Consider the following 27,127-nt stretch of genomic DNA (forward strand, 5'->3'; position numbering starts at 1 on the left):
AAAACCCAAATTTGGGGTCACAATCTGGGCAGGTTCTCCTTCGGTCCATCATTCATTCTGTACTTCCTGGAGGTCACACAGTTTTATTTGGCTGCAAACATGGGGTCACGGCCACAAAAAGATTGATAGGCACTAGACGTATCCTTCATATACAAAAGAAAAGAGTCATCCTTTACAGATACAAAATAAACCATCCTAAAGAAAAGTAAGGTGTCTTTCCTTTCGGAGAGCTTTTATCTGGGTCATATCAGTTCACACTGAAGTTATGATCCAGATACTAAAAGGGAAATTTAAAACCATCCAAAAGAGAAATTGAAAATTAAAGAGAGCATTTCTCAGTAGCCAGTATTATTTGCAATATATATGCAAGCACTTCTAGCTTATGGAGGTCATTTTAGAAGGCTTGCATGACATTTACACTTGTAAACTGGCCAGCCAGTGTATAAAGCACAGTTTTAGAAAACTGCTGTTTGTGTGCATAAAAGTTGCAAGATGCATAATTTGGAAGAGTCCAGGTTGTGGACATGGGGGCATGGTCAGGCCAGAAACACAAATTATGCATGCATTCCCAGTTTTACAACAGGAATTCCAATATACCTAAAAAGCTGGACACCTGCATGTACACCTGCTCTGTGGTAGGGATAAATGAAAGTGTGTGCTTGTTTGGATCCGTGGTGCACAGCATTAATTGAGGGGTCAATGAGCTCAGCTATCTAGTTTCTAACAGCATGCCCAAGATGGTAATTTTATAACAGGGTACCTGGTGTAAGAGGGCAAATAGGCATCTATATGTCTTTATAAAAATTCTTAGTGTTAGCAGCAGAAATTGTGCTTACGGAGCAGGTATGGACAGTTACACTTGCTCTGAAACAGGTATAAATGCATGTGTCTAGATTATTCAGTACTGTGTATAATGTACTCCCGTGCTTGTCAACCCTGCACTGTAGATGCCATCATGTCAAAGTGCACACTTTTATGCCAGTTAGTAATTTATAAGAGGTTATTTACACTCATATCTGGTCACATATGTGCAAAAATAGCTTTATAAAATTGTCTTCCAGATGTTTAAAAACAGAAACGTTTTTTGCAAAGTTTTTTTAACTAGCTATGCTTGGACATGTAGCTTTATAAACACAATTGCTGAAAGCCCATTAATCAAAGAGCACTAAAATAGCCAAATAAAAATTCTCTCTGAAACTGTGTGTTATCAAAAGGTCAACGTGCCACATGTAAATCTCCATTCCCACTTAGTTTTAAAAAGTTTATACCATAGCATTAACAGAATCTAGTAGGCACTGCAGGATCTAGTTTAGTATTAAGGGGGAATAAAAAGAGAAAGAGAGAGAGAAAAGCAAGCAGGACCTAGTTTAGTATTAAGGAGGGAATAAAAAGAGAGAGAGAGAGAAAAGCAAGCATTATTAACTAGCTGCCATAGAGTACAAACCCTTTTCCCATAGATTTAAACTGAAAATTTCTCTAGAAATAGGCATTTTTCCCATTGTTTTAAACTGAAACCTTTTCTAGAGGTAGAAACTAAATAGTCAAAAACTCTTGTTCTAAAAGGCAGTTACTTTCTGTTCCTTGGCTACTGGAGAGGTAGCACATCCAGCGACCCCAATTAAGTGTTAATTAAGGTGTGGGGAAGTAGAATACTTGCATAGGTTGCTGAGTCAGCTTCAAAGAGCCTGTTTAAAAAAGGCCCCTTAGATTCAAAACTATATAAAGAGGAAAAGTCCCACAGAATTTTCTTCCTGAGAAGTTCCGAGAGAAGAGGACATTTCTCTGGTCCAGGATATTTGCTACTCTTCAGCTTGTAGAACTGCCCCATTACATCCTCCAGGTTTACAGAGAATTCATTCTCCGATTCGTCAGCTTCGAATACCATTTCCAGCATCGGTATCCAACCCAAATCTTCCTTGGTGAAAATCAAAGCAAAGAATTCATTGAATCTTTCCGCTACGTCTTTGTCTTCCCTGATTGCCCCTTTTACTCCTCGGTCATCTAGCGGTCCAACTGATTCTTTTGCCGGCTTCCTGCTTTTAAGATACCAAAAAAGAAATGTTTACTATGTGTTTTTGCTTCCAACGCAATCTTTTTTTCGAAGTCCCTCTTAGCCTTCCTTTTCAGCGCTTTGTATTTGACTTGACATTCCTTATGCTGTTTCTTATTATTTTCAGTCGGTTCCTTCTTCCATTTTCTGAAGGATTTTCTTTTAGCTCTAATAGCTTTCTTTACCTCACTTTTTAACCAGCTGCCGTTTGGTCTTCCGACCTCCTTTTTTAATACACAGAATATATTTGGCCTGGGCTTCCAGGATGGTGTTTTTGAACAGCATCCACGCCTGATGTAAATTTTTGACCCTCGCAGGCGCTCCTCGAAGTTTTTTTTTCACGGTACTTCTCATTTTATCATATTCTCCTTTTTTAAAGTTAAACACTAACAGATTTGATTTCCTATGTATACTTACTTCAAAGCTAATATCAAATCTGATCATATGATCACTGTTATCAAGCGGCCCCAGCACCATTACCTCCCGCACCAGATCATGCGCTCCACTAAGGACTACGTCTAGAATTTTTCCTTCTCTCGTTGGCTCCTGTACAAGCTGCTCCATAAAGCTGTCCTTGATTTCATCAAGGAATTTTACCTCCCTAGCGTGCCCCGATGTTACATTTACCCAGTCAATATTGGGGTAATTGAAATCATTTAGAATCTAATTTAGAAAACTTGAGTTAGAGCAGAAGTGATGTGTCAATCAAAAAAAAGGGGGAGCATGGGGGTCCCCTCCTTTCGCACCTATTACCAAGCAGCACACCTAAGATTATTAGCAGTATGGATGCAAGATATAAAAAAACCGTGGGTTCAGCTGGAACAGGGATGGGTGGCACCAACCCCACTGAGAGCTATCCCTTGGCTTCCAAAGCAAAACCTGATAGAAATTACTAAAGATAGTCCAACTCTGTTTCAATGGCCCTTAACAGTTTGGACTGGGATTAGAGATAGATTCTTTCCTGAGCGTACATATTTCAAACACGTTTCTATGGTTTGCCCCCAAGTTTGGGCCTGGACCCTTGGACCCAGCGTATCAAGAGTGGGAGGCCATGGGTCTAACAGAACTTGGTCAGATGTGTGAGGAGGGAGAAGCAGCCTCTTTCTCGGAGCTACGCAAGGAACACGGGTTGTCGCCAATACAAGCCTTTCAATACTTTCAAGTTAGAGATTTTATCCGAAGGCGAGCAGGAGAGGAGCTACAACTGACAGAGACACTTCTAGAGAAGGGGATCCATAGCGGAGGAGGTAAAGGAAGCATAACTAGAATAAATAAAGCATTACTGTCATCACACAACCCCATAGAATACTACTTAAAGAAATGGGCGATAGCATTGGGGGCTCAACCTGAACCATCTCAATGGGCACGGGCAATTAAGTCTTTGTTTAAGGTTTCAGTCTCAAGTGCAATGATGGAGAGTGGACACAAAATTTTATATAGCTGGTATTATACCCCAAGCCGTTTAGTAAAGATATATAAAAAGGGTTCGGCCCTTTGTTGGCGACAATGTGGTGAAATGGGGGATATGATCCATGTATGGTGGACTTATAAACAAGCACAAGAATATTGGATCGAAATCCTGGGATTTATACAGATTGTGACAGGGTTTGAGTATCCTAGAAGCATGGACTGTTGTCTCTTACATTTTCGACCGCCACGAACGCAGCGGAATATCCATCAGTTTGCTACACAAGTATTCGTGGCAGGTAAAATACTTTTAGCGGCAGCATGGAAAAAGCCATCGCTACCTGGACTGCGGACTGTCTTAGCAAAGCTTAAAACAATTCAGCTTATGTCAAAACTCACAGCTATAAGGAAAGGACAAATTGCCCAACATCAGAGAATATAGGACTTGTATGATAAATGGTCTTCTACCCAAACCACATAATTCCTTGTCAGAAGAAGAAAGAGTCGGGAGGGGAGGAGGGGAGTAAAGGATTTACACTGCTAATTATAAATAGGAGAAATACTGTTAGAATTATGTAGACATGATGTTAGTTTTCTTTTTTGTTGTAAGAGACAATATTAATGTTAGAATACACAATAATGCTGTATGAAGAATATACTGTATTTTACTGATAAAACATAAATAAATACTCAAAAAAAATGAGGATGTTATAATGCCTTTATATCACTCCATGGTGCAACCGCACCTCGAATATTGTGTTCAATTCTGTTCGCCGCATCTCAAAAAAGATATAGTAGAATTAGAAAAGGTGCAGAGAAGGGCGATGAAAATGATAAAGGGGATGGGACGACTTCCCTGTGAGGAAAGGCTAAAGTGGCTAGGGCTCTTCAGCTTGGAGAAGAGATGGCTGAGGGGAGATATGATAGAGGTCTATAAAATAATGAGTGGAGTTGAACTGGTAGATGTGAAGCGTCTGTTTACGCTTTCCAAAAATACTAGGACTAGTGGGCATGCGATGAAGCTACGATGTAGTAAATTTAAAACGAATCAGAGAAAATTTTTCTTCACTCAACGTGTAATTAAACTCTGGAATTTGCTGCCAGAGAATGTGGTAAAGGCAGTTAGCTTAGCGGAGTTTAAAAAAGGTTTGGACGGCTTCCTAAAGGAAAAGTACATAGACCATTATTAAATGGACTTGGGGAAAATCCACTATTTCTGGGATAAGCAGTATAAAATGTTTTGTACTTTTTTGTGATCTTGCCAGGTATTTGTGACGTGGATTGGCCACTGTTGGAAACAGGATGCTGGGCTTGATGGACCTTTGGTCTTTCCCAGTATGGCAATACTTATGTACTTATGAAATATATAATATGTGATATAGGAGGACTTCAGTGTCAATTTGAACCACAGTTTGACTACTGTGATTTACTGGAGGTTACGTGTAAATGAGAATTTTCCCCAAAAGGCAGTTAATCATTTCCTAGTTAGACACCATCATAGGTCCATGTATGTTGGAAATGTGCCATTCATGGAAAAATTAAATTCTCAATCCAAATTGGATATATCTTCAAATATAATAAGAAATGTGATCGCCGCAATAATACTGATACCCGCTCTCAAAATAAAATTCCATAGAAATGTAAATTAATCACATATCTTAAGCAGTATTCCAGTATGTTTGAAGGCTGATGACAAATGAAAATAGGACCAAGTTTTTCTAGTACTTGAATATGGCATCTGCCGACTTTACTTCCATGCTAGCACAGAACCTCTTCCGGGCTATTGATCACTGAAAATAATAGAAATGTGATGACATCACCACTCATGAATTCAACAACTTTATCAAATGAAACAATGAGCATTTTAAAACAAGCATCCAGGGGGGTCAAGTGATGCAGTGAGAGGTGGTGGACATGTGTTGCACCAGCTGCTCGGGGTCCCGAATCTAATCTATGCATAATTACATTATCTCTGGCTGAAGGTGAGAGAAATTTAATGCTGATGTAGACCTAGAGATATATGGACAAATTTCTTACACGCTCTGCGATGGAGATGGCCCCAAAAGCTCCACAATGAAAGGATGAGCAGCAGCGAGTTTTGGAAAACAAAATGGCGACTGCTCCCTCCATGGCCCCACCGCCGTAGGTCTTGTCAAGATGCCATGATAATGGACTTGACAGAATCGGTGATACGAGCCCTGGACCCCCGGTTTACCCAGCTCTCAGAGCAACTTTCAAGTCTGACTGTGTTAAATTCAGAACTGACGCGCTGCACAGGTGTCCGAGGTGGAGGACACGCAGTAGGCTCAGTTGGAGAGTGTTGCTCGTTTGGAACGGTTGACCCGAGAATATCAACAGAAATTAGATGACCTGGAAAATTGTTCACGCCATGAGAATCTGCATAGCGGAAACATAAAACAAACGCTTGAAACATGGCTCCTGGCGACATTTCCTGAGGCAGGAAAGAAAGGAGTGATTTGTCTGGATAGGGCGCACCGCGTGGGCCAGAAACAAGCAAGAGATCTAAGTCCCCAGGTGATAATCGCCAAATTCCATAGCTACTCCCCAAAAGCCTCTGTATTGCATCTCTACAAAGACTGTAAAGAGAATGCAAATTTTGACGGAGGCTTGATTAAAATATTTCAGAACTACTCGGCTGTTTTAAGAGCCCGCCAGCGAGCGTTCTCCTCAGCCTGTGCCCTACTAGAGGAGAGACAACAGTGTTTCATCCTGCAGTATCCGGCCACCTTGAGAATGCTAAAGAATAGTGGATGGAAGTCCTTCACTTCGCCAGAAGCACTATTGGACTGGATTAATCGTCCTACTACTACATACAGTGGGGGAAATAAGTATTTGATCCCTTGCTGATTTTGTAAGTTTGCCCACTGACAAAGACATGAGCAGCCCATAATTGAAGGGTAGGTTATTGGTAACAGTGAGAGATAGCACATCACAAATTAAATCCGGAAAATCACATTGTGGAAAGTATATGAATTTATTTGCATTCTGCAGAGGGATATAAGTATTTGATCCCCCACCAACCAGTAAGAGATCTAGCCCCTACAGACCAGGTAGATGCTCCAAATCAACTCGTTACCTGCATGACAGACAGCTGTCGGCAATGGTCACCTGTATGAAAGACACCTGTCCACAGACTCAGTGAATCAGTCAGACTCTAACCTCTACAAAATGGCCAAGAGCAAGGAGCTGTCTAAGGATGTCAGGGACAAGATCATACACCTGCACAAGGCTGGAATGGGCTACAAAACCATCAGTAAGACGCTGGGCGAGAAGGAGACAACTGTTGGTGCCATAGTAAGAAAATGGAAGAAGTACAAAATGACTGTCAATCGACAAAGATCTGGGGCTCCACGCAAAATCTCACCTCGTGGGGTATCCTTGATCATGAGGAAGGTTAGAAATCAGCCTACAACTACAAGGGGGGAACTTGTCAATGATCTCAAGGCAGCTGGGACCACTGTCACCACGAAAACCATTGGTAACACATTACGACATAACGGATTGCAATCCTGCAGTGCCCGCAAGGTCCCCCTGCTCCAGAAGGCACATGTGACGGCCCATCTGAAGTTTGCCAGTGAACACCTGGATGATGCCGAGAGTGATTGGGAGAAGGTGCTGTGGTCAGATGAGACAAAAATTGAGCTCTTTGGCATGAACTCAACTCGCCGTGTTTGGAGGAAGAGAAATGCTGCCTATGACCCAAAGAACACCGTCCCCACTGTCAAGCATGGAGGTGGAAATGTATGTTTTGGGGGTGTTTCTCTGCTAAGGGCACAGGACTACTTCACCGCATCAATGGGAGAATGGATGGGGCCATGTACCGTACAATTCTGAGTGACAACCTCCTTCCCTCCGCCAGGGCCTTAAAAATGGGTCGTGGCTGGGTCTTCCAGCACGACAATGACCCAAAACATACAGCCAAGGCAACAAAGGAGTGGCTCAGGAAGAAGCACATTAGGGTCATGGAGTGGCCTAGCCAGTCACCAGACCTTAATCCCATTGAAAACTTATGGAGGGAGCTGAAGCTGCGAGTTGCCAAGCGACAGCCTAGAACTCTTAATGATTTAGAGATGATCTGCAAAGAGGAGTGGACCAAAATTCCTCCTGACATGTGTGCAAACCTCATCATCAACTACAGAAGACGTCTGACCGCTGTGCTTGCCAACAAGGGTTTTGCCACCAAGTATTAGGTCTTGTTTGCCAGAGGGATTAAATACTTATTTCCCTCTGCAGAATGCAAATAAATTCATATACTTTCCACAATGTGATTTTCCGGATTTAATTTGTGATGTGCTATCTCTCACTGTTACCAATAACCTACCCTTCAATTATGGGCTGCTCATGTCTTTGTCAGTGGGCAAACTTACAAAATCAGCAAGGGATCAAATACTTATTTCCCCCACTGTAAGTAAGAGCAGCTGTGAAGTTCCAGATGGCTGGTGTCATAAGTACATAAGTACATAAGTAGTGCCATACTGGGAAAGACCAAAGGTCCATCTAGCCCAGCATCCTGTCACCGACAGTGGCCAATCCAGGTCAAGGGCACCTGGCACGCTGAAGATGTGGGTGACAGAGACTCAGTTTTGTCGTACTTCTACCTAGTTACCAGTTTAGTTAGTTGGTTATTTGTGGGTTTGGGTTTCAACATATTTTGAAAGAAGTCCTTTTATTGTGTATCACGTTTGACTAATCTCGCAGGAGACCTGAGCCTATTTACCAATGTAGGTAATGTCCAGAACCGCAGAAGGACGTCCCTAAAACATTCACTGTATTTGCCAATTTGTCATATCAACGTCCTTCGCCGGTTCTACGAGAACAACGTCCTTATTACTATACTTTGGACTTCTCTGATGTACCTGGTTGTTCCGCAAGTACAGTGCAAGTAGTTGCGGACATCCAGGTATGGGAAATATAAGGAACATTCATAAGTGTAAAGTACAGTAACAAGGACGTGTTTTGCACAGAACTGCCAAAGGATGTCTATCTTACTAGGCCTACTGAAATACGTCGGGCCTGTAAGAGGGGACGTTCTTCGGCAGTTCTGTGAGAAACGTGTCCTTGTTACTATACTTTACACTTATGAATGTTCCTTATATTTCCCGTACCTGGATGTCTGCAACTACATGCAGTGTACTTGCGGAACATGCAGCTATGGGAAATATAAGGAACATACATATTTTATTGTGTATATATGAAGAGGTTCACACACTTGATAATCTATATAAGGAAGGTTCTGCACGTATGAACACGTACTCATCCAAATAAGGCCCCACATGCGTGACGATGGTCCGTGCACGTCATGGACGTCCATGCATCATGGTCTTCCACGTGCTGACCCATCGTATATGGGGCAGGACGTCCACGTGCTGATTTGTCCATATATGGAACTGTGCACATAAGGACGGCCATCACACATAGGCATCCATATAAGGCGATGCACGCTTTCTAACGGTTATTCCCTGACAAATATATCTTTACTGCGAGAGCCCAATTTCAGCGATACTGAAAGCTTGTACCTGGTGTACAATTGCCTCAAACACCGGCAAATTCTTTTTTATGTACCACTACCACCTGCCCCCCAGGACTGTCTCCATCCAAGCCTGGTGTCAAATAAGGGACAGGTTGGAAAGGTAAGTGTTTGCTTCCCCCTCCCCCCTAGGCTATCAGGTCCCCCTCTTGTAGCTACACATATAAGAACTCCCTCAGCAATGTAAGCACTAACTGTAGTCTGTATTCAAGGGTAATCAGTGATATGTGCACATGCACATTCATTAATAGAATCTATGTACTAGAAAGGAAAACCATTGCCACATCCCTACAGTACTGCACACAAACGGTACTCTCTGTCCTCATGTCCACCTTAAAGACATCACCTGTACCAATGTAATGCTCCCCCCCCCAATCAGTGTTGTGCGTCTCTCCTATTTGATTCCCAAATGAGTTTGTGTGCTGAAGGCAAGAAGGGCCATCCCCTGACCCTTGGGGCACAAACTTATATCTTGCAGAAGATTTGGCATTCGGAGGGACCTCGTGTCCCTCCGGCGGAGGTTCCGCCGAATAAAGCGGGAGAGCCCTGACATGATCAGGGCAGTGAGACGGCGCCTCAGGGCTCGACATAAGTATTATAAACAAGGCACCTGTACTCATTTGTAAATGTATTTAATAATGCAAATGTCGTGTACAATATCAGTTTCCATGTGGCTAATAGGCAACTAGTAAGTCATAACACCTCTGTCCCAGATCAAGGCCTGAGGTTGCAGCTACCCTTCCATGAGTGTGGCTGCAACTTCCAACTAACCTCCTCTGAGATGAATGAGATGACATGCCTCACTTCTGTATCCCTCTTTCTGGGGTGGATACTGTTTCATGGTATTCCTGTCTGAGGTCCTACTCTTAGTGGATGTCATAACATGATATTAAAGTCAGGTAAAGAAATAGTGCTCCCCCCCCCCCCCAAAACAAAAAAGTCGCAACTCAAAATGCAGACATGCTGCTGAGGAATGAGTGTATTCTGTGTCAGACCAGCTTCCAGGGTTCCCTGGCATGTCATCTCATGCATCTCACACCCTGGGCGTATAGCCCAGGGCTCACCACTGACCACACCTTTCCCCATTCCCCACCTCATGCCAGCCTGCTCCTGCACTATGCAAGCCATGTTGGATGTGCTGATCTCAAGGACAATCCTTTTACATACACAAGGCAGCAGCAGGAGGAGGAGGAGGTGGTGGCCGCAGGACCAGAGGCAGAGGAGGAGCAGGAGGAGGCTGTGCAGCAGGAGGAGGAGGTTGGGGAAGGTGGGGAATGGGAAAGTGGCACCTGATCAATGGTCTGATATGCCTCCTCTGGAGGGGGAGGAGGAGCAGCAGCATCCACCAGCCCCAGCAACACCACCAGCAGCCCCAGTGGATAACAGTGCTGCAGTACTGTAACTCCAGCAGCAACTGGTTGCTGCAGTAAACCAGTTGCTGCTGGAGGTGGCAGCACTCCGGCGCTCTGTAGAGCTGCGTCAAGATACTCACAGCCTTCTTCTGCTGTTATTGCTAGAACTGGTTAGAAGGGTCATGGAGGGAGAACACAGGCCTCATTGAATTTGTATATAGTTGTTTTTGTTAATATATAATGCAATTTTACAGTTTTTTAAACTACCAGGGTCTGTGTCTGTACTTTGTGCAATACATATGTGGTATTATCAAATGCTGGGGTTGATGTGAGAGGAGGCAGCAATTTGGGTGGCATGACAGGTCAACTGTGACAAAGAAACTTTGGTACATATGTGTCATAAGAGTGGCCATATAGAAAGCCACCTGTTTCCTCTAAACTGCATGGCTGTATGGTAAGGGGGGGGGGGGGGCTGGGTGGGCATTTATGTTGAGGAACAGAAATGCTCATTCAGCCTCTCCCCCCCTTACTATAGAGCCCCACAGCACAGAGTTGTGTAAATAATAGGTATGTTGTCAAGCACTAGTGATCTGCCAAGTATAAACTTGCAGATAACCATAAGTAGCGCATAGACTATGTTTGTTCTCTGATCAGCAGACACCCTTACCACATTGGTGAGGGCCAGGAAGGAGCTACAAACAGCTGGGTCATCTTTGTCCATTGAATGTATCAGCAATGGTATATAGTGCTGAGGAGAAAAGGGAAAACAACGGTAAAAGCATTAGATGGATGTTTACTTCATCACAATTGCAATATAATAATAATACATCAGGTACAGAAGGACACAGGCTAGGGGAATTATATAGGCACCAGGCTGTAACCACCTGCAGGTAATTTAGAAGAGGAACTGTAACCAGAACCCCTGTCCCTCACCATGACTTAAGGGCTCAAGGCTGTGGTAGGCACGCACCTGTGGCCACCTTGAAAATAGTTTTAAGGATAGAATTTAGAAATGTTGTTGTTCCATAACTATGGAGGATTGCAGGACTGTGTTGAATAATGTGGAAAAGACATTCAGTGCATGTACGCTTCCCCCCCTCCCCACCCCCAGCAACCTTGAGAATGGGTGGGCACTTCATAAAAGGGGATTGGGATTCACCACATAAAGAAGGATGGAACCTAGCGGGGAGACACATGAGGTGCAAAGCGGGAGAAAAACTACCAGCTGTGGATACCCGTGAACCTGGTGAAAATAGAGGTAAGATTTGAATGCAGAGAACATACAGAGAATGGGGAGCCCTTGACCATGAGGGTTGCACACATCTGTTCTCAGGGCCTCTTCCCCTCCCCCTCCCCACAGGCAGCCACAGGTATGGGTAAGGAAGGCATCAAGGAACTGGGTGAGGCAGTTAGAAATAGAAGCCTGGGTGAGACCCGTGTTCACAGATAAGACAGACTGGAAACTCCTAGTGGCCAGAAAAGATAGAGAAGTAGTGATCTTTAGCACAGGGATGGGGTTGTTCCTACGGGTCCTGGGCTGCAGGAGGGGTTGGAGCTGGTCACAAAGGTGCTGAATGGCAGCCCTATCAAAGCGGTACCTAGTGAGACACTGCAGGTCAGTGAGGTCTAGGAAACTGCTACGGGGCCTGAAAACTCTGGGGTGTGAGTACCTCCTGCAGTACCTCCCCTCTTCCTCCAACATGTAAGCCACCTGTGCATTTAGTGCCTCCGTTTCCCCACAGTACAGGTGCAATGCAGTGCCACCAGTGCTCACCTCTCCTACCAACTTGGTGAAACATAGCAGCAACAAACAGAAGCTAACACTCACTCTCCCACCACCGACAAACAATGTGGTCACACACAGCAGAGCCACACTGCAAGCACTCTCTGACCCACTACAAACTCTCCTGCCACACCCTCTAACCATTCTCAAAGCTGCAAATGACCAGTCTTCACAAACACGCTGCAGCAGTACATAGGACAAAGAGACAAACATAGAGTACAATCAGGTAAGGGAATGAAATATAAACTTGGGGACAGTGAATGGAGAGGGGATGGGGGAGATAGAGGAAGGAGTAGTGGTGTCTGGGTTTGGGGGCTAGAAGGGGTAGGGAAAGCTGAAAAGGTAAAACACAAATGAGGCAGGTGAGGGTGAAAAGGTTCCGACTACGGCACACACAAAGGTAGCAGGTATGAACAAACTCTCAGCTTTCTCTGCAAACAACGATTCAGCTTTCTCTCCCAACAACGCTGTTGCCACTCCAACTGCACAAAATCGCTAATGGGTCTAAGGACGACTTCCCCCTTACCCTGGTGGCTTTTATTTCAGGTCTAACTAAGGATGCCCATGTTTCCACCCATGCGAAACTATTTCGCTAGCCGTTATACGCTTGTGGTGCCCATCTCGTAACGCCGCCTATAACAAGCCCCCTTTGGGGACGACCATAGATGGGCGTCCTCGTGCTGAGGGCATCCTTACGGCCCTGTTTCGATTATTGGATTTGGGCGACCTTCTTTCACGGGGACGCCCATGTGCCTTTTGTGTCGCTTTTTGGACGCCCTTTTCTTTCAAAAATGAGCCTGCTTGTCTCCCTCCTAATTGTCTAATACTAAGTCTATGAACAAACCATTTTAAATGTTGAAATTGATGCCCAAATTCTCTATGCATTGGAGTACCACAGGTGGTGCAGACATGGTGAGACAATTTAATTTTTTTATGAACAGCACATTTGGTATGGAGTTATGATGGTGTTTGAGCAGGAAATGATTGACCGCCTTTTTGACAGCATTCTCATTTATACATAAGCTCCAGTAAGCTGCAGTAATTAGTCAACAGTGGCTCAGATTGATACTGAGGTCCTCCCGTATCACACATTATATCCTATATAATAATTCTCACCTCCAATGTTCTGACTTGCTGCTTGGGACCGTGGCTCATTCTGAGTTGGTCTGCTAGGCTTCGTAGATCAGGCTGACATCACTGTAGCCATTATGATGTCAATTTCAGAACCCGGGGGGAAAAAAAAAACATGCCTCACAGCTGATCCATGTCCAGAGGAGGGTCGCTGGACATGGGTGGCTGGAGGGGGGCAGGGGAGAGAGGAGGGTCGCTGGACATGGGTGGCAGGAGGGGGGCAGGGGAGAGAGGAGGTTCGCTGGACATGGGTGGCTGCAGGGGGAGAGGAGGGTCGCTGGACATGGGTGGCTGCAGGGGAGCCGAGAAAAACCTTGCTAGTGTCCATTTCATTTGTGTCAGAAACGGGCCTTTTTTTACTAGTATTATATATTTCATTTATATGTGGCATGTTTTGTCCTTTTGATAACACTCAGTTTCAGAGAGAAAATTTCATTTGGCTTCGTAAAATAAAACACACATTTAAGTGATGGCATCTACACATGTGAAGAGAGAAATCAGCGCTTACACCTGTGTTGCTGCCTATGCATGCATATCCCCAAGTGATGACACACTTTGATTAAATGGGTTTCTAATTAAAATGACTGTTGTTGCCTGACATACTAGGACTTACACATATGTACTTCTGTATGTTCTCATATGTATTTTTAAAAGGCTCTGCATTCATTGATTGAAAATAACTGAGAGAGCCCCAACCTGAATGTCGCATTCCTGCTTTGTCACCTTATGCAAAATTTGGCTCTGTATGCGTTTTTTCCCTTTGCAAATTCTTAGAACATCTTTGTAGTAGAATGGTTTACACCTTTTACATCTGGCTGTACACACTTTGGAGATAATTCTGTAAATGTCTTTTAAGGGGCAACCAGTATAGAAAAATATGATCTGCGAACCAACATGTGGACTCCTGTTGCAAATATGAATGGGAGAAGGTTGCAATTTGGAGTTGCGGTTTTAGAAGATAAACTCTATGTTGTTGGGGGTAGAGATGGACTGAAGACATTAAATACTGTGGAGTGTTACAATCCCAAAACAAAAACTTGGAGTGTGATGCCACCAATGTCTACCCATAGGCATGGCCTTGGTAAGTAGTATTTGCGCGCTTACCATAAAATAGCCAACTAATACCCAGAAATATTTTTACAGTGCTAATCAATATTTTTTTTGCTAATAAATACAAGTTACATGAACCCCTTGTTACATTAAGATTTATGAAATTTGTTTAGATTAAAAAAACAATAAAAAGAAATATAATAGCAAACCGAACAACATATCCCATTAATTGCAAATATGTGGTCATTTCTGAAAAATGTTTATATCTTTGCATTTCAGGATTAATAATTCTTTATATTGTGCTATCCTTGTACATTTTATAGCACCAGTTCAAAACTGGCTACAGTATTGTGGCCCACATCTCAAAAATTCTAAGGTTTATCTAAGGTAAGTGAAATGTCTTGCTGAAGCCTGGACGTGCTTGAGAGCTGACTGAGAAAGATAGCCTTGCACAGAAATAATTCTGCCAAGTCCTTGGCTTGAACCAATGCCACAGATAAAATATTTCAGGCTGTGTTGTCAGCCTTGATGGAAATAAATGGGATGCTTTTGTTCACAAGTTTGAAACTTGTGCTAATTTATATGGGTACTATCAGCGTTGACAAATGTATTTTTGCTGCTGAGGTCTTTTGAGGTTTAACTGTGCATATTGTCTTGAACATTGATAGACTCAGTAATTTGTGTTATCATACTTTACTGATTTCTACATATTTGATTATTGTTTTATACATTTTACATTAGATGTTTATACCCTGCACTAGCCTCTTGAGTTCAGTGCGGTATTAAGAAACCAAGATAGTCCCAGGATAGTTACAGATTTTCCCCGTTTTTTTAATTAACAGTTAAAGTTCTGGAACAGAAAAGTTTTTACTAGTTTGTGAAACTAGAAATGGGGGGAAGGCCGACAGTCGCTCAAAAGCGCATGGTTCGGGAAAAGATATCTTGCAAAGATACCTCACAAACAGGGAAGATAGGGTTTCTGGATAGTGAGGTTGCACAACAGACCGTGGTAGGCCAGGTGCCCTTAAATACAACTAAAGATCAGACAAAAGATGTCAAATCAATAGTGTCAGGTACTAAGCATCATGCAAATAAGAACAACAAACATACTCTGAAATGTCTATATGCAAATGCTAGGAGACTAAGAAATAAGATGGGAGAGTTGGAATATATTGCACTAAATGAAAAATTGGATATATTAGGCATTACTGAGACCTGGTGGAAGGAGGATAACCAGTGGGACACTGTCATACCGGGGTACAAAGTATATCGTAATGATAGGGTAGACCGGACTGGTGGAGGGGTAGCATTGTATATTAAAGAGAGCCTTGACTCAGATAGATTACAAATTCAGCAGGACACAAATCACACCTTTGAATCACTGTGGGTTGAAATTCCATGTATAAAAGGGAGAAAAATGGTGATAGGAGTGTACTACCGTCCACCTCGCCAGGATGAGCAGGTAGACACAGAAATGATAAAAGAAATCAGAGACGCGAACAAAATGGGCAATGTGATAATAATGGGTGACTTCAATTATCCAAATATAGACTGGGTAAATGTAACATCGGGACACGCTACAGAGATACAATTCCTTGATGAAATCAAGAACAGCTTTATGGAGCAACTGGTGCAGGAGCCGACGAGAGAAGGAAAAATTCTAGACTTGGTCCTTAGTGGAGCGCATGATCTGGTGAGGGACGTTATGGTACTGGGGCCGCTTGATAACAGTGACCATAATATGATCAGTTTTGACATCAACCTTGAAGTAACTGTACACAGAAAGTCAAATACGTTAGCGTTTAACTTTAAAAAAGGAGACTATGATAAAATGAGAAGAACGGTAAAAAAAAAACTTAGGGGGGCAACTGAGAGAGTAAAAACTGTACAACAGGCGTGGACGCTGTTCAAAAATACCATCCTGGAGGCTCAGGCCATACATATTCCGCGAATTAGAAAAGAAAGACGGAAGTCCAAAAGACACCCGGCCTGGTTGAAAAGTGAGGTGAAGGAAGCTATTAGGGCTAAAAGAAACGCCTTCAGAAAATGGAAGAAGGAACCGTCTGAAAATAACAAGAAACAGCATAAGGAGTGTCAAAGCAAATGCAAGGCGCAGATTAAGAAGGCCAAGAGGGAGTATGAAAAAAGATAGCATTAGAGGCAAAAAAACATAGTAAAAATTTTTTTCGGTATATTAAAAGCAGGAAGCCGGCAAAAGAATCGGTTGGGCCGCTGGATGACCGAGGGGTAAAAGAGGCGATCAAGGAAGACAAAGACGTAGCGGAGAGACTGAATGAATTCTTTGCTTCGGTCTTCACCGAGGAAGATTTGGGTGGGATACCGGTGTCGGAAATGGTATTTCAAGCGGACGAGTCGGAGAAACTTACTGACTTCACGGTAAACCTGGAGGACGTAATGGGGCAGTTCGGCAAACTGAAGAGTAGCAAATCTCCTGGACCGGATGGTATTCATCCTAGAGTACTGATAGAACTGAAAAACGAGCTTGCGGAGCTACTGCTAGTGATATGCAACTTATCCTTAAAATCGAGCGTGGTACCGGAAGATTGGAGGGTGGCCAATGTAACGCCCATTTTTAAAAAAGGCTCCAGGGGAGATCCGGGAAATTATAGACCGGTGAGTCTGACGTCGGTGCCGGGGAAAATGGTAGAGGCTATTATCAAAAACAAAATTACAGAGCACATCCGAGGACATGGATTACTGAGACCAAGTCAGCATGGCTTTTGTGTGGGGAAATCTTGCCTGACCAATTTACTTCAATTCTTTGAAGGAGTGAACAAACATGTGGACAAAGGGGAGTCGGTTGATATTGTGTATCTGGATTTTCAAAAGGCGTTTGACAAGGTACCTCATGAAAGGCTACAGAGGAAATTGGAGGGTCATGGGATAGGAGGAAATGTCCTATTGTGGATTAAAAACTGGTTGAAGGATAGGAAACAGAAAGTGGGGTTAAATGGGCAGTATTCACAATGGAGAAGGGTAGTTAGTGGGGTTCCTCAGGGGTCCGTGCTAGGACCGCTGCTTTTTAATATATTTATAAATGATTTAGAGATGGGAGTAACTAGCGAGGTAATTAAATTTGCTGATGACACAAAGTTATTCAAAGTCGTTAAATCGCGACAGGATTGTGAAAAATTACAAGAGGACCTTACGAGACTGGGAGACTGGGCGGCTAAATGGCAGATGATGTTTAATGTGAGCAAGTGCAAGGTGATGCATGTGGGAAAAAAGAACCCGAATTATAGCTACGTCATGCAAGGTTCCACGTTAGGAGTTACGGACCAAGAAAGGGATCTGGGTGTCGTCGTCGATAACACACTGAAACCTTCTGCTCAGTGTGCTGCTGCGGCTAAGAAAGCGAATAGAATGTTGAGTATTATCAGGAAAGGTATGGAAAACAGGTGTGAGGATGTTATAATGCCGTTGTATCGCTCCATGGTGCGACCGCACCTTGAGTATTGTGTTCAATTCTGGTCGCCGCATCTCAAGAAAGATATAGTGGAATTGGAAAAGGTGCAGCGAAGGGCGACTAAAATGATAGCGGGGATGGGACGACTTCCCTATGAAGAAAGACTAAGGAGGCTAGGGCTATACAGCTTGGAGAAGAGACGGCTGAGGGGAGACATGATAGAGGTATATAAAATAATGAGTGGAGTGGAACAGGTGGATGTGAAGCGTCTGTTCACGCTTTCCAAAAATACTAGGACTAGGGGGCATGCGATGAAACTACAGTGTAGTAAATTTAAAACAAATCGGAGAAAATTTTTCTTCACCCAACGTGTAATTAAACTCTGGAATTCGTTGCCGGAGAAAGTGGTGAAGGTGGTTAGCTTAGCAGAGTTTATAAAGGGGTTGGACGGTTTCCTAAAGGACAAGTCCATAAACCGCTACTAAACGGACTTGGAAAACTCCAAAATTCCAGGAATAACATGTATAGAATGTTTGTACGTTTGGGAAGCTTGCCAGGTGCCCTTGGCCTCGATTGGCCGCTGTCGTGGACAGGATGCTGGGCTCGATGGACCCTTGGTCTTTTCCCAGTATGGCATTACTTATGTACTTATGTAAGTCGGTCATTAATCTTGTATGATCTGGTAAAGAATTCCACCAATTTGCTGATTGAAAGTAGGATAATGGACTAATTCATGTCTAGACTTAATATTACAGTTTCTTGGTGAGATGTGGACAAGATCAAGCATATAACCTAGAGCTTGACCATGAAGGATGGAGAATATTAAAGAACCTAGTTTAAAGATAGCACGTACCTCAATTGTAAGCCAATGAGGTCTCAAATATAAAGGTGTCACTTTCAAATTTCGTAGACCCACAAATCAGTTTCGCAGTCATATTCTGTACAGTTTGAAGTCTCTGCTTTGAACAAGTCGTGGCAACCCAAATATAATTACAGTAATCAAAATGAGCTGATATCAATGTTTGTACAATAAGCCAGAATTTCTTAGAATCAAAATACAGTCTAATCCACCTGAACTTCCACAGAAATTTAAACACTTTTGTTGTAACTGCCTGTATTTGAACATCAAAAGTAAGAAAATTATCTAGAATTACACTTAATATTTTCAATTGTGTTTTTAACGGATAGACAATACCATCAATTTTCAATTCTACTTAACATTTCTAAAGCGCTATTAGGGTTACGCAGCGCTGTACAGTTTCCTTGTCAATAAGTGAATTAAGCGAACTACTCAATACGAGATTTAGATTTTTTTCTGATTTAACTTTAAGTTAAATGCTGTTGCCCAGGATTCTAGTATATTGAGTCCTTGTACAATTCTGAGTAGGACTGTGTACAAATTATCACTAAACTAGTAAAAAAGGCTCGTTTCAGTTTTTAAGGAAACGGGCGCTAGCAAGGTTTTCCTCGTAGTGTGTGTGTGTGAGAGTGACTGTGTGAGAAAGAGAGAGAGAGTGACTGTGCGAGGGTTTGTCAGAGAAGAGAGTGAGATTGGGTGCAATTGTGTCTGTGAGAGAGTGTGTGTCAGAATGACAGTGTGTGCGAGTGCATATGTGAGACACAGCGAGACCGAGAGTTTGCTGAATCCCCTTCCCCTCCCCCTCCCCCTTCCACCCCTGTCTGAGTTCCTGAAACCCCTACCATTTCTTCACATGTGAGTTCCAGGACCCCCCTGCCACTTGTTCCCATCCCCCCTCTCCGAGTTCCAGGACCCCCCTCCCCTTCTCCCCCTCCCCCCTTCTTCCCATCCCCCCCACCCCCTGATTTATTTATTTATTTATTTGTAGCATTTGTATCCCACATTTTCCCACCAATTTGCAGGCTCAATGTGGCTTACATTTGACGTAATGGCGGTTGCCATTTCCGGGTAACAGAATTACTCCCTCCCCTTCCAGTTGCAGGACCTGCCCCTACCCTTCCAGTTGATTTCCAGGAATCCCCTCCCCCCGTGTCGTTTCAGGACCCCCCTCTGTAGTTTGAAGACCCCCTTCCCCCCCCCCATGTTGGTCATGACCCCCCCTTCCCTCCCCTTTCTTTTCAGGACCCCCTCCCCAATTCCTGCACATTTTTACCTCCCGCACGCTTCACACAGCCTCTTCTTTCGCTTCTGTTTCAGCTGTTCCTGGCGAAACAGAAGCGAAAGAAGGACCCCCTTCCCCCCTCCCGTGTCGTTCATGACCCCCCTTCCCTGTCATTCCAGGAACCCCCTCCCCACCTCCTGCACGTTTTTACCTCCTGCACTGTAGGGACGCCGCTTCACACAGCCTCTTCTTTCTCTTCTGTTTCAGCTGTTCGTGTGGTCCCACCCTCAAGGGCGGGACCACACGAACAGCAAAAACAGAAGCGATAGAAGAGGCTGTGTGCAGCGGATGACGTCACTGATCTACTGCCGGAATCAGACCACGGAGCCACGGTCCCAGGCAGAGACCGAACGTTGGAGGTGAGAATTATTATATAGGATGGAATATAAATTGTAACATCAACTGCTTAAATGAAGGGGTGAAAGCCCATATCATAAACACTGTGACTATGGCATTGAAATTATTCACATATATTCAGTGCAATGCTGAATATAAGTATAGGGCTGAGTCATTCAGGCCGCTGTCCAGCCTTTTCACTGTCCTAAATTTATTCAGAGAGAGGCTCCTGCCTGGTTAAACCCCACTGAGTGATCCAGCACCTGATATTTGTTGGTACTTAACTGGTTAATGATGCTGAATATGTCCGCTAACCAGCCAGCCGCTAACTGGATAGATTAGAGGTGGGCTGGGGCAGAGTTAAGGTAGTGTCAGCTTAGCCGGTTAGTGGCAATATTTGGTCTGCTGGCTAAGTAACTGCACAAATGGGCCATTTTACTAAACCCCATTAAGCACATTTAATGTGGAGGAAAAAAAAGGCTCAACAGAAAATGCATTAAAGCATTTTGTGATAATTTGCTTGTCAGCACACGCTAATCACACACTTTTTAAAATTTTTTTCTGGAGGGTGCATGTTATATAACATGTGTGGGAAATGGGTGTGGAAGCATTATCCAGCTAGTACATTCACATTAGCGTGCAGGAGCATTTAGCGCCTCCTAAATATGAGATAAAAGTGCTCCCATGTTTATATGTTTGCAGGTCTTGCATGCTAATGGAAAAATTAGAATGGGAGTTGAAAAAAGAAAAAAGCGTTATTTAAGGCTAGGTTAAAAATGAGCTTAGCCCACAGGGAAGTACCACGTTAAACACACTAAACCCATTTTTAATGTGTTTTAATAAAAGGGTCCCAAAGTTAGTACCTCAAAAAAGCTGTCCTAACTTTATGCTTCGAGTTAACTGGGCACCGGTCTGAATATTAGCCAGTGCCCAGTTAATTTCTGGGTTGGTGGGAGATGTGCATGCACCAGCATTGAATATCTAAGGTTAGTTCAGCCCATGGCCAGGCCACAGGCTGAGTACGCCCCCAAACTTTATATTTTTTCCATTTGAAATTATATTAAATTTAATATAGTTGTTAAAGCAAGTATTGATCCCTTTATATCTTCAGTTACTACTTATTTCCTTTTAAACAGGTTTTTCATTGTGAAGCAGGCATGGAGAAGTGATGTTGTATAAGTAATGCAGCTCAGAAAAAGGGGAGGAAAGCATATACAGATCAAATTTTCTGTACTTGTTTTTAGGAGTGGCTGTGCTGGAGGGCCCCATGTATGCTGTAGGAGGACATGATGGCTGGAGTTACTTAAACACAGTGGAGCGATGGGACCCTCAGGCCCGACAGTGGAACTTTGTTGCTAGTATGTCAACTCCAAGGAGCACAGTTGGTGTGGCTGTACTTAGTGGAAAGTAAGGAAACATAGTAGTATCCTTAGAAACTAGTCTGTGGAGCAATAAGTAAGCTTGTGTCCTAGTTTAGTCCAGGAAATGTTATATAATCATGATGATTTCAGCCATGTTTAATGCTGCATGTACATTGAATATGAATATGCAGAACTTTCATTGTGGATACCCTGAAAACCTGATCTAACTGTGGCACTCGGGGGCCAGTGTTGCCTATCCCTGCGCCATGAAGATCCTCCATTGTGGCAGAATAGAAAAAAACAGAAATATAATGCACTTGCTGGAGAAAATAAGTAATTTCTTTATTACCTGTTTTTTAATGTTGATGATCACATTGACCCTTTTCTCTTTTTGTGTTTTTATCTTCTTTTGTTGATAGTGGATGTTTTCTAGCAAGATAAAGGTGCTTATTTTCAAATCACATAGACCTAAGTTTCATAGTAACCTATGTAACTTTGTAAGTCTAAGGGGCCTTTTACTAAGCCGCGTAGGCGCCTACGCGCGCCCAACGCATGTCAATTTTGAGTTACCATCCAGCATGGCCCTTGCGATAATTTCATTTTTGCCGCTCGCCGGAAAATATTTTTATTTTCTGGTGCTCGGGTGGTAATTGGCATTTTATGCGCATAGACCATTACCTTTCGGTTACTGCATGAGACCTTACTGCTAGGTCAATGGCTGGCGGTAAGGTCTTAGACCCAAAATGGACATGTGGCAATTTTCATTTTGCTGCACGTCCGTTTTTGTTAAAAATTTTAAAAAGGCATTTTTTACAGGTGCACTGAAAAATGATTCTGCACACACCCAAAATACTTGTCTACACTACTTCAAGACAACAATATATGTTATGTTTGTCATGCATAACATATATTTAAGTTAAGATATATAACATCTGTATGCATTTCTGCTGTGTCTTATGTAAGACTATTGTTTATATTATTGACTTTTTATTTGTATATATGTATTTTTAGATTCCTGAGGCAGGCCCCTTTGGGCCGAAACACGACTCGTGTCGAGTCCTGGATGTTTATTAAAGGTGTTAGTTTGAACTTCATCAGCTGCCCCTTCTTTTGTCACCCTGTTGTGACTGTTTCGTTTACACTAGCACAGGCCATTTTTCAGCGCAACCCATTTTTCAGCACGTCTTTGTAAAAGGGCCCCTATTAGTTTGAAAAGGAGTCTGTGTCGGTCTGATTACGATTATTACACATTAGACAATCACCCCATGCAACTTACCTCAGCTGCTAGCTGAAGCACTCAGCAGCCTAGTCCTTAGCCTTATACCCTGTACAAAACACAGTATCCTATATAATAATTCTCACCTCCAACATTCTATGCGTCTGCCTGCCTGTGTCCGTAACTTTCTTCACAGATGGGCTCTGAAGCCCTAGCTGATGTCACTAGACCCATTATGATGCATCCTATATAATAATTCTCACCTCCAACGTTCTGACTTGCCTGGGACTGTGGTTCATTCCGAGTTGGTCTGCTAGGCTCCGTAGATCAGGCTGACATCACCGTAGCCATTATGATGTCAACTTCAGAACCCGGGGGGAAATAAAAACATGCCTCACAGCTGATCCATGTCCAGAGGAGGGTCGCTGGACATGGGTGGCTGGAGGGGGGCCAGGGGAGAGAGGAGGGTCGCTGGACATAGGTGGCTGGAGGGAGGGCAGGGGAGAGAGGAGGGTCGCTGTACATGGGTGGCTGCAGTGGGCGCAGGGGGAGAGGAGGGTCGCTGGACATGGGTGGCTGGAGGGGGGCCAGGGTAGAGAGGAGGGTCGCTGGACATAGGTGGCTGGAGGGAGGGCAGGGGAGAGAGGAGGGTCGCTGTACATGGGTGGCTGCAGTGGGCGCAGGGGGAGAGGAGGGTCCCTGGACATGGGTGGCTGGAGGGGGGCCAGGGGAGAGAGGAGGGTCGCTGTACATGGGTGGCTGCAGTGGGCGCAGGGGGAGAGGAGGGTCGCTGGACATGGGTGGCTGCAGGGGGTCGCTGGACATGGGTGGCTGGAGGGGGGGCAGGGGAGAGAGGAGGGTCGCTGGGCATGGGTGGCAGGAGGGGGGCAGGGGAGAGAGGAGGTTCGCTGTAAATGGGTGGCTGCAGTGGGCGCAGGGGGAGAGGAGGGTCGCTGGACATGGGTGGCTGCAGGGGAGCCGAGGAAAACCTTGCTAGCGCCTGTTTCATTTGTGTCAGAAACGGGCCTTTTTTACTAGTATACAATAACTCATAAGTTACTTAGAAACAAAATAAGAAAGTTTATTTCATAAAAAGAATAAGTTTAGTTCAGCAATACAAGCGCAAGCAAGTCTGAAATATAAAAAAGAAATGATTAGAGAAACCCCTGTCTCCAAGCCAATTCACTGCCTTGGGAACAAAGAAGCCCCCTGAACCCTAGTCTCACGCATTTATACAATACATATTATACAACAATCCAGAAACTAATTACCATCGAACACATCCCACTAACCAATCTGATCATACGTGCTTATGTCACCTAGAAACTTCTCTCCCATCATACCTGTTCTGTCCTCTGACAGCCCTACCATGATTTATAAAGTGGCCCTGGGATGAGTTTGATACCTTTGCTGTCATTCTCACTGCAGAGTCACATGAAGGATGCATTGTGGGTGGCATAGGCGCCAACTCCGTGGGTGCTGTGGGTGCTCAAGCACCCCCAATAATTAGGCAGTGGCACGTGGGCATAAAGCCCCTCCCGCCGGTCCCGCTCCCTGCATCGTCCCGACTCCGAGTCGACTCCCTCTACCTGCCCTGCACCGCTGTGCTGTCCATCCGCTCCTACCCCATGTTCCGGACCGCCGTCAGACCCCACCTGCTTACCATAGCTCCGTTGACGGGTTGACGACCCCCAGCCTTAAAGAAAAAATCCAGTGAAGTGCCTCGCGTCTGCTCTCTCTGCTCTGCGCTGCTGTAAAGCAAGCAAGCAAATTGCCTCGTTCGTCGGCCCTTCAATCACTGTGTCCCGCCCTCTGATGTAACTTCCTATTTCCACGAGGGCAGGACACAGTGATTGAAGCCGGACTGATGACCGACGACCGATGAGGCGATTTGCTTGTTTGCTTTACAGCAGAGCAGACACGAGGCGTTTCACCAGTTTTTTTCTTTAAGGCTGGGCCTGGGTGCCGGGTGGCAGGAGAATCAGAAGAGGGTCTTCTCTTCGTCGATGGAGCTGGTAGGTAGGTGGGGACTGGGTCGGGGAGGTGGGCTCAGATGGGAGAAGGGGTCTGGGTGGGGTGGAGTGGGGAGAGGAGGGGCTCAGATGGGGGTCTGGATGGGGTGGGGCTCAGATGGGAGAAGGGGACGGGGTCTGGGTGGGGTGGGGCTCAGATGGGAGAAGGGGACGGGGTTTGGGGTCTGAGAATGGGGCAGGTGGGACTTGGAGAATGGGGCCATGCCTGGGGCAGGTGGGAGATTGGGTCTGGGGCTGAAAAGGGGGGCCCTAATGCAAGACATGTGGATGAAGGGGACTGGGGGCTGAAAAGGAGGGTAGGTGGGATAAGGGGGCTAGTACTGGTACTGGAGGCTGAAAAGGGGCAGGGGCTGAAACTGCGGACTGGGGCCTGAAAAGGGGACAGAGAGAAGTGGCTGGGGCTGAAGCTTGGGACTGGTGGGAGAAAAGTGCTGGGGTTGAAACTGGGGACTGGTGGGATAGTGGGGTTGAAACTGGGGGCTGAAAAGGAGGGGCAGGTGGGAGATGTGGGCTGGGGCTGGAACTGGAGGCTGAAAAGGGGACAGGGAGAAGTGGCTGTGGCTGAAGCTCAGGACTGGTGGGAAAAAAGTGCTGGGGTTGAAACTGGGGACTGTCTGGTGGGATAGTGGGGCTGAAAAGGAGGGGCAGCGAGAGGGAGGGCAGACCCTGGATGGATGGGAGAGGGAGGGCAAATGGATTGAAGGGGCAGAGAGAAAGGGCAGACAGTGGATGGAAGGGATGGCAGAGAGAGAGCAAAGACAGATGCTGGATGGAAAGGCAAAAAGAAGATGAGGAAAGCAGAAACCAGAGACAACAAACTGTAAATAAAATATATATTTTTATTTTTTTGCTTTAGGATAAAGTAGTATTGTAGATGTGTTAATAAATAGGAAAATCCTGGAGAAGGACCGTGATGGACTGGAAATAGTACAATTGAGAATGAAATGGATAGAGCACCGTTCACGGAAGAAAGTGTGTATCAACAACTTGAAAAGCTAAAGGTGGACAAAGCCATGGGACCGGACGGGATCCACTCCAGGATATTGAGGGAGCTCAGAGAGGTTTTGGCGGGTCCTCTTAAAGATTTGTTTAATATATCCTTGCAGACGGGAAAGGTTCCGAGGGATTGGAGAACGGCAGAGGTGGTCCCTCTTCACAAAAGTGGTGATAGGGAAGAAGCTGGAAACTACAGGCCGGTAAGCCTCACTTTGGTTATTGGAAAAATAATGGAAACGATGCTGAAGGAAAGGATAGTGAATTTCCTGGAAGCCAATAAGTTGCAAGATCCGAGACAACATGGTTTTACGAAAGGGAAATCGTGCCAAACGAATCTCATTGAGTTCTTTGATTGGGTGACAGGAGAATTGAATCAGGGACGAGCTATGGACGTAATCTACTTAGATTTCAGCAAAGCTTTTGACACGGTTCCCCACAGGAGGCTCTTAAATAAACTGGAGGGGCTGCAGATAGGACCTGAAGTGGTGAACTGGATTAGGAACTGGTTGACGGACAGACGCCAGAGGGTGTTGGTGAATGGAATTCGCTCGGAGGAGGGAAAGGTGAGTAGTGGAGTGCCTCATGGATCGGTGCTGGGGCCGATTCTGTTCAATATATTTGTGAGTGACATTGCCGAAGGGTTAGAAGGTAAAGTTTGCCTATTTGCGGATGATACTAAGATCTGTAACAGAGTGGACACCCGGGAGGGAGTGGAAAACATGAAAAAGGATCTGAGAAAGCTAGAAGAATGGTCTAAGGTTTGGCAATTAAAATTCAATGCGAAGAAATGCAAAGTGATGCACTTAGGGAATAGAAATCCACGGGAGACGTATGTGTTAGGCGGGGAGAGTTTGATAGGTACGGGCGGAGAGAGGGATCTTGGGGTGATAGTATCTGAGGATTTGAAGGCGACGAAACAGTGTGACAAGGCGGTGGCCGTAGCTAGAAGGTTGTTAGGCTGTATAGAGAGAGGTGTGACCAGCAGAAGAAAGGGGGTGTTGATGCCCCTGTATAAGTCATTGGTGAGGCCCCACCTGGAGTATTGTGTTCAGTTTTGGAGACCGTATCTTGTTAAGGATGTAAAAAGAATTGAAGCGGTGCAAAGAAAAGCTACGAGAATGGTATGGGATTTGCGTTACAAGACGTATGAGGAGAGACTTGCTGAACTAAACATGTATACTCTGGAGGAAAGGAGAAACAGGGGTGATATGATACAAACGTTCAAATATTTGAAAGGTATTAATCCGCAAACGAACCTTTTCCGGAGATGGGAAGATGGTAGAACGAGAGGACATG

General features: G+C 44.6%; 1 protein-coding gene across 3 annotated transcripts in view; it reads left to right on the forward strand.

Moving 5' to 3' along the window:
- The window catches only part of KLHL5 (kelch like family member 5), a 141,323-nt gene that overhangs the window by 91,353 nt on the left and 22,843 nt on the right, over positions 1 to 27,127 (forward strand). For all 3 annotated transcript variants that reach the window (XM_030191298.1, XM_030191299.1, XM_030191300.1), the window contains 2 exons: positions 14,128 to 14,352; positions 21,470 to 21,632. In XM_030191298.1, the coding sequence (XP_030047158.1) occupies positions 14,128 to 14,352; positions 21,470 to 21,632 (388 nt within the window). The remainder of the gene's footprint in view (positions 1 to 14,127; positions 14,353 to 21,469; positions 21,633 to 27,127) is intronic.

Source organism: Microcaecilia unicolor, chromosome 2 (assembly GCF_901765095.1).
Source record: "Microcaecilia unicolor chromosome 2, aMicUni1.1, whole genome shotgun sequence".
Taxonomy (NCBI): Eukaryota; Metazoa; Chordata; class Amphibia; order Gymnophiona; family Siphonopidae; genus Microcaecilia; species Microcaecilia unicolor.